General features: G+C 37.2%; 1 protein-coding gene across 1 annotated transcript in view; it reads left to right on the top strand.

Moving 5' to 3' along the window:
- Positions 1–280: 280 nt before the first annotated feature.
- The window catches only part of LOC108978011 (transient receptor potential cation channel trpm), a gene marked incomplete in the record, with an annotated part of 126,171 nt that continues 116,543 nt past the window's right edge, over positions 281–9,908 (top strand). The window contains 1 exon segment of the mRNA XM_018948051.1: positions 281–1,069. Within this exon segment, the coding sequence (XP_018803596.1) occupies positions 722–1,069 (348 nt within the window).

The raw sequence follows: 9,908 nt of genomic DNA, 5'->3' as shown, positions 1-9,908 counted from the left end.
CTAGTCCAAAGTCAGTCGGGAAAAGAACAGTGCCTAACGAGTTCTCTTTTTTTAATATTTCCCTACTTTTACTGAGGGGTTACCTTATATTACAGCTATATATAAATAGCGCAAATACTTGCAAATAGATTCATCTATGTACACATATAAATATGTATACGCCAAGTCACCTATCTATTTCCAACAGTCCAACAGTCTACTGCGAACAAACTGTCAAGTCGCTTAGGGCTTAGGTGATGGCGACAACGGACCAGCGTCGGCCGAGCAGTTCACTGTCTAACCGCAGCGTGGACGCGCGGCTCGTAGATTGTGGCTGATGCTGAACAAAAGTATACGGCTGGCAACATAACTGTAAACGGCGTGTCGAAGCGAACATACGCACCGTTACATACATTATAGAGCCACAACAGTTGCGGTGTGCAATTAATTGCAAAGTGTTGTGAATTTAATTAAAAACTTTCATAAGTTGCCAGTAAATGCGAGCAACAAGCAGAATAAGTGTAAGAAAGTCGACGACGGCAAGCAGTGCGCAGTCTGTGGCACACGTTTGCAAAAATAATACCGTCTAAGCGAATTCATCCGCAGCGCCAAACAAGCGAGTAATACAAATCAGCCAAGTGAAAGCCACAAATGGTCCGCAAAGCGGTCGTGTAATCGAAATATTCAAATTGCTAATGAGAGTTCGTGAAATAAGCGCCAAAGTTGCACCGCCGTCGTCGCTATGGTTATCGTGGACTCACCGCGCGTCGCGCAAAAATATCTTCGTCGCGTCTCGAAAGATTTCTCGACCGTGCGTCGTTTCAGTTCAGCGCCACAGCGTGCCGCAACGCCGCCACCAGCACCGCAGCCGTCCAGAAACTACCTCTCACCAGACGATGCACAGTCAGTTTCCTTTGAAGCGTGTGATTTCAATGACGTCGCAATCGGCAAAAACGAATCCTTTCGCGGCATACGACGGCGTCGTTACGCGCGCAAACGTTCCTCCGTCTCGTCGACGCTCACGCGTGTGCTCATACTGAATGTGCGTGATTTGCTGAAGGTGGCCGATATGCGGGACAAACAGAACGAGGTATGTAGGTGACTGCGTCAAGCCGCTTCCCACCCACACACGTTGTGTCACCCTCACTCAGTGTGTCGTAGTCCATCAATTTCCAACTTTCCAACTCGGCTCTAAGTGTTCACCGAGAGTGTAATTATAATTGGTTGATAGTGTGTTCTTGCTGGCAGCCAAGACATGCGGCGTGTACTCTGGCAGAAAGTGACGATTTTTTATCTTTCTGCTTTTCTCGCAATTTCTCAATTACCACTCAGTCAATGTTTGCGTTTTCATTGCCGTTATGCGCTCACTTGCCTGCCACTTGGTTGGTTTTGTTGTAATGCTTGTCTCTCGTTGCATTGCATATACTTATATTCTGCCTTGAATTCGCAGTTTGTAATGTCACTTCTTGATTGAGTTGCGCTCTTGGGCTTTGTTGTTGTTTGGCTGTCTCTTTAAAAGTTTTTCTGCCTCAGCTGGTTGGTCGTTTGTTGCAACTGCTGCCCGGTGCAACGCTGTTGCATGGCAAGTATGCAGATTACCTCGAGTAAATCTCAGCGGATGGCGGAATTATTTTTTGTGGAATCGTTTTTATAAGTCATTAGTCGCTAATTGCAGCGTAGAAGCTGGGAATGAAGATAAATGAACCCTCTGAGGCGCTGCTTATCCTGAGTGATTTTTTTTTAATTAGTGGTTATGAAGAAATATTTTATTAAAGTGAGAAAAGTTTTTAACCGGCTAATGAAAAGTGCATGAATTTCAAACTTTTAATTTCAACCAGACTTGAAGAAGGCGAGCTGCTGGTTGTTTTTGGTATTGTACTTCTTTGCTTCTACAGAAATCCGCACAACCTTCTATTTTTCCATTCTCTTATATTTCTTCTTACGTTGTTGAAGAGGTATATCCAACCTGTCGTTTTCTCTGAGGGTAACGCACCTCTACATCTAACAAATTTACAAGAGGTTTAATTTATATTCCCGCCAGTTCGGTGAGATGACTGAGGGTATGCGCTCTCAAGTGTCTAAGTCTTGACCTCCCAAACGCGGGACAGTCTGGTAAAATTCCCAGCCTTACAGCATGGACGCAAATAGGGCAATGTCCTGTTAAAATTCCCACTATCAGGGAGAGGCTTGCCTTACTGAGTTCAAGGCTGGTATCGCCGGCCTGCTATGTCAGTAGATGGTCATTTCTCTGAAGAAGGCTGCCCTTCTTCTACCTTAATGGCTGTAACCTTGGCTTGGAGAATACTGCAATAGTCAGGAAGTCAGCTTGAGGAGTTGATAAAAAGCTCCTGACAGTAAATCCTCCACTAACCCTAAAGAAGCTTACTGCCCTTCTCCTCTAACGGCTTCTCCTCACCCACAACTCTCTCGCCGGTATTTGGACAGAGAAGGAACCGCCAGAGTTCGGTTTGCAGACTCCGTTATCCTAGTGAACGGGTACGAATTCAAAGTGTGTGAGGATTTCCGAGTATTCAGATACGTGTTCTTTTAGGACCGCAAATCCTCTGAGTCTTATAGCAACTTGCGCACCATACACCTTCCGATTATGTCTATGGACTCTAGGCTCTTTGCTTGACTATGGTGTCGTAGAGCCAAAGGCCCACTTTCGGTAAGAGACCACACCTTTTGCAAATGGTATAAGGTAATCGATGCCATTTTGGATCTCTTTTCGAAATTTGGCTTCCATGAAAGCTTTCTATTCAGAATGAGTCCTTGATATTCCACTGTATCCGCCGGTTGCAGAGATACTCTTGCGTCAACTAGTACACGGTACTCAAGAACTTTCCTTTGACTATATTTGTAGCACTCCATCGTCTGCATAGGCATTTATCCGGCATCCTCGATTCTTAAGGTTTATATGCAGGTCGTTAAGGACCAGGATCCATAGAACTTATCACATTTCGTCGAGCACGTTCGTTGCCCCATTCCGTTTCAATCACTCTGTCGCACAAAACTGAAAATGAGGTGTTTGAGATTTGATTCAACCTCAAGACCGTCCAGCGAAGTTACGACTGCTTCCGGTAGGACGTTAATCTTAATGGCTTCCTAAGCATAGCAAGCAGGGCTGTATCCACAGACTTTCTTTTATAATAAGCAGTACCAGTTCATCAGACTCTTAAAAGTTTTTAGTAAGTAGGAGGAGAGGCTGATGGGCCTGAATTCTTAGGCCTTAAGGTGGCGGCCCTTATCAAACGTTGTAGACGTAAGATTAGATGTAGAAAAATACTGTTGGATAGTGCTTATGTGTATGAGAATTTTGGAACTTTAGTTTACATAGACCCAAGTAATAAATACTTTTTGAGAGTGATACTGACAGTCTTCAGACTTAATACTTAAAAGTAATCTTGTTCAAACTATCGAATCTTTTATATCTCAGAATAAATCGGAGTGGCCCTAAGTGGAAGACAGTGAGGGTTGCCGTCGTTTTCGATAAAATGTCGATATATGTACTCAAATAAAGGGTGGTATGGGTTGTCGAATTTATTTATTTGTATGATATCGGGTAAGGAAATTTTGAAAATTTTGCATAAAAGCCTGAACTAAGACCATGCTTAGAGTGACAACACTTCATTTTGCATTCTAAGTGTTCTCAAGCAGGAGTTTTTTCAGAGCCTGAGGTAACTTTTATTAATAAATTACTCCATTTTGACACAATTATAAAGTGAAAGAATTCGTCCGTTGTGGCGGTTCCTTAAATGAAACAATAGCCAATGAAAAGGCCACTCGATAATTGTGCAAATAAAAGTATTTTGATTTTGTTTGTCTAGCAAATTACTTAATTTGTGCAACAAATAAAAGAGCAACATTAAATAAGGCAATAAAACACCGTTAACTTTCGCTCTGTCGACTTTGCCAATAAATTGCTTATTTATGGGCTGTAAATAATGCAAACACAATTAAGTTGTGTTCCGGGATATAAAAGTCCAGCTACTGAGTTAAAAAAAAAAGTTCCGTTTCCAACTTTTTATGCACTTTCACGACTTTTTTCCCTAGGAAACTCTTCCGTTTTATGTCTGCCTGCGCGGAAAAATATATTTAAGTCTTCTATTTTTTGCAAGCATTTTCCTTTTTGCCCTTTTTTTGCGCGTGATAAAATTATCCCTCACTGCCTCAATCCGCAGCCATTAACCGTTAAAAACTGGTGGTGCACTCTCGCCCGCTCTCCGACTAGCTCGCTTTAAAGCACACACAGTTGGGACAAAGTAAATACGAGAAGGATACTAGTGATAGTACAAAGTGAATAGAGAAAAAATCAAATATTTGTATTTATTTGCTGTTTAAAGTAAAGAAAACACCAAGGTTTGGCGAGCAAGATGAGTTGTAATTCAATCAAAACTTATTTTTACTACAATACATAAAAAGCATTGAAAAATAATTTTCTCTCAACTCGCGTCTCCTGTGGGGGTTTTTTTTTTATTCGAATGGAAGGATGTGCCCTTAGACTTTTAGTTTGTAACTTAAATTTTTATTTATAAAGGTCGGTATTGGAGACTGATAAGCTTTTCCTTTCCCCAKCTAAACATGTCCTTTTTTACTGCACTGAGACGGGTGCGTATCCAAGTCGATGTTAGGACCTCGGAGCGTACGCTTGTCTAAAATACCGGAGACGTGTCTTCTGCCTATCACAACATGATCGATCGATATGGCTGGTGGCTTTTCGATTTCTTGAAAATTAGATTTCTAAAAAACCACGCATTCATCAAGCCGTTATGGAATATTTTGCTCATGAATTCCAACAGACAAGATCCGGCTTTGCTCGCATTTTATTCTTCCGCGCTTTATAATCAACCCCACTTGACTTGTAATTGATGTGAAATTTTAACTGAATTAAATTGAATTGAATTAATTTAAACTAAAAATAAATTTAATTAAATTAAGTCAATTTAAATCAAATTGAGTTGAATTTATTTAGTTTGAATTAGTTAAATTTGAACCCACACTGCACTAAATAAAACTGAATTTCCCATTCAACAACTTATTTTAGTTGAATACGAACTGATTTTATTTAATCTTTGCATGAAGGACGAATGATCGAAGTGTTGTAGTTAAAATGCAATAATTTCATTAGATCAAAATGTAATCACAAAAAATATTAATTTTGATTACCATTCATTTGAGTTCATTAAAAAAACTAAAATTCAACTCTCACAAATAGCAAYTAAGCAGCGATATCTTCGCCAATAAAGAAGGAATAGCCTCTTCGCACAGAAGTTTATTGTTAAGTTAACCGCCCTTTGCTCGATTAAAGCACTAATTTAAGCATACAAAATACAAATTTTACTTAACTGCATTCATACATAATAGAAATGAAATCTAGTTGTTACTGGTATGAGTCGAGTTGAACTGGCTTGCAACTGCAGGTTGACCAAATTGTAAATTTGCCTGCATTTAACCTTGCGGGTTGTTGTCCAGGTTGCAAATTTGTTTGTGTGCATGGATAAAATAGCAATCAGCTGTTAATTTTTAATAATCATAAAAAATACAAAATGAAGAATACAACCAAATATAACTGCTGATCCTTAATCGAGCGTAACAAGCGGTTTGTTGAATTATAATCTTAATCTACTGTATTAACTTGACAGTGCGAAAGGGCTATAAGAAATCGCCAGCAATATTACGTTTATTCTAGGACTCCATGTAAACAGTAGTTTGAGTAGGTGAATTCGCATGTTACCTAATGATAAAATTATTATTGTAAAATGATAAAAAATTGAATGTAAAAACTATACAAATTTTTTAATAATTAACACTTAATTGATAAAACTGATTGCGCCTAAAGCTAAACAATACCTATCCAAATACGTATGCGTGAAATGCGCTATTGAATTTTTTTTATTAAAAAAAATAAAAAAAAAAAAAAAAAAAAAAAAAAAAAAAAATAAAAAAAAAAAAAAAAAAAAAAAAAAAAAAAAAATTTCATTGGAACTAAGATATATGGAATAATATGTATATTTTCAAACAACCACAGTCAAAAAATTCCTAAATTGCTGAGGAGCTTGCAAAAATGTGTTTTAAGAAGTCTTCCAAATTTGCAATTATTTCCCTATAATATGATTTACAAAATATTTGTAATGCATATAAAAAAGATAAAAGAGAAATATTTCCCTAAACAAACTACTTTTTGCTTATGATTTATTCCGTTACTACCACTGCACTTAGCATTGCGAAAATTCCCACAGGCCTTCTTCTTGCGTGTGTCTGACAGGAGCAGTAATTCTGTCACTTTCCGGGAATAGTGTGCGCCTATTCGTGCCAATTCTTTTGTTTGCTCTTAATGCATTTAATTTGTATCATAAAATACGATACATATTTACATAATTATTCATTTATATTTGAGGAGAATGTAAGGTCCTCACCGAAGACTCATGCGATAGAAATATAGTTACAAATTCCACTTTATTTGTTTATTTTCTAGTAGAGTTATATTAAATTAAATAGAGCATAAAAGTCTAACACTATCATCTCAACAGAGTTATACAGTTTCGTTCGAAAAAAGTATGACAACACCTCAATCGCACACAATTTTATTTGTATTCGATTATATTGGTTGATTACACTTATATCAGTTGTTTCTCTATTCAATACTTTTCAAGTTTTGTATAATCAAAGGAAACTAATACTTTTACATATATCATAATTTGAAACTTTACTGTTGAAATTTAAGGTGTTTTTAAACGCGAACTTGTCTTCTATTCTCTCTCCAAGGAAATTGTTCCGATCGGATCACTATAGCATATAGTTGCCGTCTACAGAACGCATTGGCAGTAGAAATCCTGAAAATTATGGCTGCCCAGCGACCGGCAACTATTGAATATGTACAATGCCTGCCTCGAAGCCGTAATATTCCTTGAACTCTGGAAAAAACAACGGCTGCTGCTAATCAGTAAAAAGGAGATCCCAACTTGCCAGTAGCATACCGCGTACTAAGAATACATGATACAGCAGGAAAGCTCAATGAAAGGCTACTTAAAACCAGACTTGAAGCGGCTATAAACAAAGCTGGCGGATTTTCTCCTATACACAACGGCTTTAGATCCGGTAGATCAACTCTAAGAAAAAAATGCGGCATAAATACAAAAGAGTAGTGTTGCTGGCGACAAAAGCAGTAAATTACCTAGGCGTAAGACTGGACCCCAGACTAACCTTCGGTGTACAAATCCAGTATGCATGGCAGCAAAAATCACCTCCCAACTTAGCAGACTTATGGTGAGCATAGGGGCCCCCAAGCCAAGAAAAGATAAAGCCCCTAATATCGTCCTATAATAAGGAGCTGAGATATGGGCAGATATGATTAAAAAGGAAAAGCGGCGTAAGGTAGTGGCCAGAGTGCATCGCACCGCAGCACTCAGAGTTGAACCAGCCTACAGAACGGTGTCAGCTGATGCAGTATTAGTTATAAGCGGTAAAGTCACAATTGACCTTCTGGCATATGATATGAAAAAGCAGTGGGAGCTAAAGAAAACGTCTGAAAATAGCAAACGCGCAATAGAACAATGAAGAAAGATACAACAAGAACAACAGAGAAACGAAGATGGATGAATTAGAGTCGCGGCTGATGGACAACCAGATTAATAAAGGATCTAAGTCCTTGGGAACGCAGTTGTTATCTTCATTATCGAATACTTCAAAAAGTATGGAACGGGAAAGAGCCATCATGCCTATACAACGATCCGACAGAAGACGAGGTGGAACACACATGTTTTATGGTAACGAAACTTCATCGCCCTAGAAGACCTCGACCCAATAAACGCGAACAATTTAATCTGCGTCATGCTGGAGAGTGAAGCAAATTGGAGGATTATACAGAAATTATCAGATATTTTACTCTTCAGCACAAAGCGGGACCTGGAAGTAGGTGCGTAAATGTAAGTCTTTCAATGAGAAGAATGGAACGCCAGCTTGAAGTAATGCAAATGTGGCTCCTGGTTAGGCGGCAGTTCCTTAGAGGGGGGTATTTTAATGACATACAAGGGGCACATACCGTGCTGTATGCTGTGAAGACAGCACTACAAGATTGTCGAATCGTGCAATCAACGTTTTAATCTAAGTTAAGATCGTTGCAATATGCGTAAAGTACATTCTTCATATATATATATATTATTATTTTTTCTTTTTTTTTTTTTTTTTTTTTTTTTTTTTTTTTTTTTTTTTTTTTTTTTTTTTTTTTTTTTGAGAAAGTTGTTGGTACTCTTTGTTGGATATAAATAGAGGTAGATTGCGGTTAAGTAAACTCGACTGCCTGGAAACAGAGTTCTTATGCGAAAGTTGTAACAATATTGAGCGGCTGTTAACTTCGAGAGCACATATTTATTTATTTATAAATGTGAAAAAAAATGATACAATTATTTTTCACACGAAAAGAGGAGCACTGGCTGCCAGGACCTTCGGCTCGCTGGTGGAGCTATGGCTAGGTGACTAAAATTAAGTTCTATTGTTATTAGTAATATGATTTAATAAAGATTGCCAAGCTGCTGTTGAATGGCGATCAAATGAAAATCTCAACCCAAATGTAATCGTTATCAATAAATTTATATGTATGTTTGTATGTGTTGCTATATAAATAAATTGACGAATCTGAAAAAATTTGCGAGTCATAGACTCTGTTTTGCACTGTTTTTCGTGCTTATTATTTACAAATTTATTCAAACTCACGCTGTTGTTGTACCACCCCGTGGCATTTTGTTCAAATGGCGATCACGCATGTAAAATTCCAGTCTCCGTCTATATAATTCCAACTACAATTTTATTGTTTACTTGTAGAATAACAACAACAATAATAGTTTGATTATCGATTCAAGTTCAAATGGCACTGAAAAGTTCAAATTGCTGAGAAATAAAAGCAACAAAAATGTTTTTGTATTAAAAAAAAGAAATCACCGCTAAACACAAAATTTTCACTTTCCACGTCATTAAATCACAAAAACAACACTAGGAATAAAAAAAAAAATGGAAAAAATCACAAACCAAAAAATTAAAAAAAAAACACTAAAAAATCACAAAATATCAACAGACGAAAATCAGTGAACGTGGGCGCAGCTTCTGCGACACGAAGTGTCTAATGAAAAGCGCTTATATTTATCTGCTTCGTGTGTGTGTGTGTGTGTGTGGCATTAAGCTGTTATGTGTGTGCGATATATGTATGTATGCGTTTGTGGGTGTTGCAGCATTTTAGATAACTCCAGCCAAATGTTTTGCGACAATTCCATTAGCTTTGCACTTGACACTGTGAAATTAGCGCACTGACACACACACACACACACACGATCGCTCGTACGTTTTTATGCTTTTGTGTATGTCTGCGTGTGTGTTTGTTTATTGAAAATTGTAATTACACGCGCGCACACAAACAATTTTCAGTCTCCACATGAAGGTTGTACTTGTATAAATATTTGCTTGCACTGAAATTCCAAATACTCACTGATTATTCAAATGGAAATTGAGATAAATTAGTTTAATACAAATGAAATGGTGTTTCGCGCCGCATGTAATCGGAAATAAATGACTGAGAGTGCGCTAATTTTTTAAGTACATTTCTGAGCTTTTAATAACAATAGTTCGAAGGGATCTTTCGACAAAAGTTGCAATATTAGTTTAAAAAATATATTAAATAATTAATTAAAAAATATATGTTTTCCGGATTTTTTGCGGTTTGCGTTTTTTAAACATAAAAATTTAAAATAATTAAAGAGCAAATATTTTGTTTGCTGAAAACATATGTGGGAATATAAAAATGTTTTTGGTTTAAAAAAAATCTTTAAAACTTGTAAATTAATGATTTCAAAATATATATAAAACCATTTTTCTGCGATTTTTTTATTAATATTTCATTACAATACTTATATTTTTTAAATTTTTTCAATTATAATTTT

Source organism: Bactrocera latifrons, unplaced genomic scaffold (assembly GCF_001853355.1).
Source record: "Bactrocera latifrons isolate USDA-ARS-PBARC rearing strain unplaced genomic scaffold, ASM185335v1 scaffold_99, whole genome shotgun sequence".
Lineage (NCBI taxonomy): Eukaryota > Metazoa > Arthropoda > Insecta > Diptera > Tephritidae > Bactrocera > Bactrocera latifrons.
Note: the sequence above shows the minus strand (reverse complement) of the source record. Positions and strands in the feature narration are given on the sequence as shown.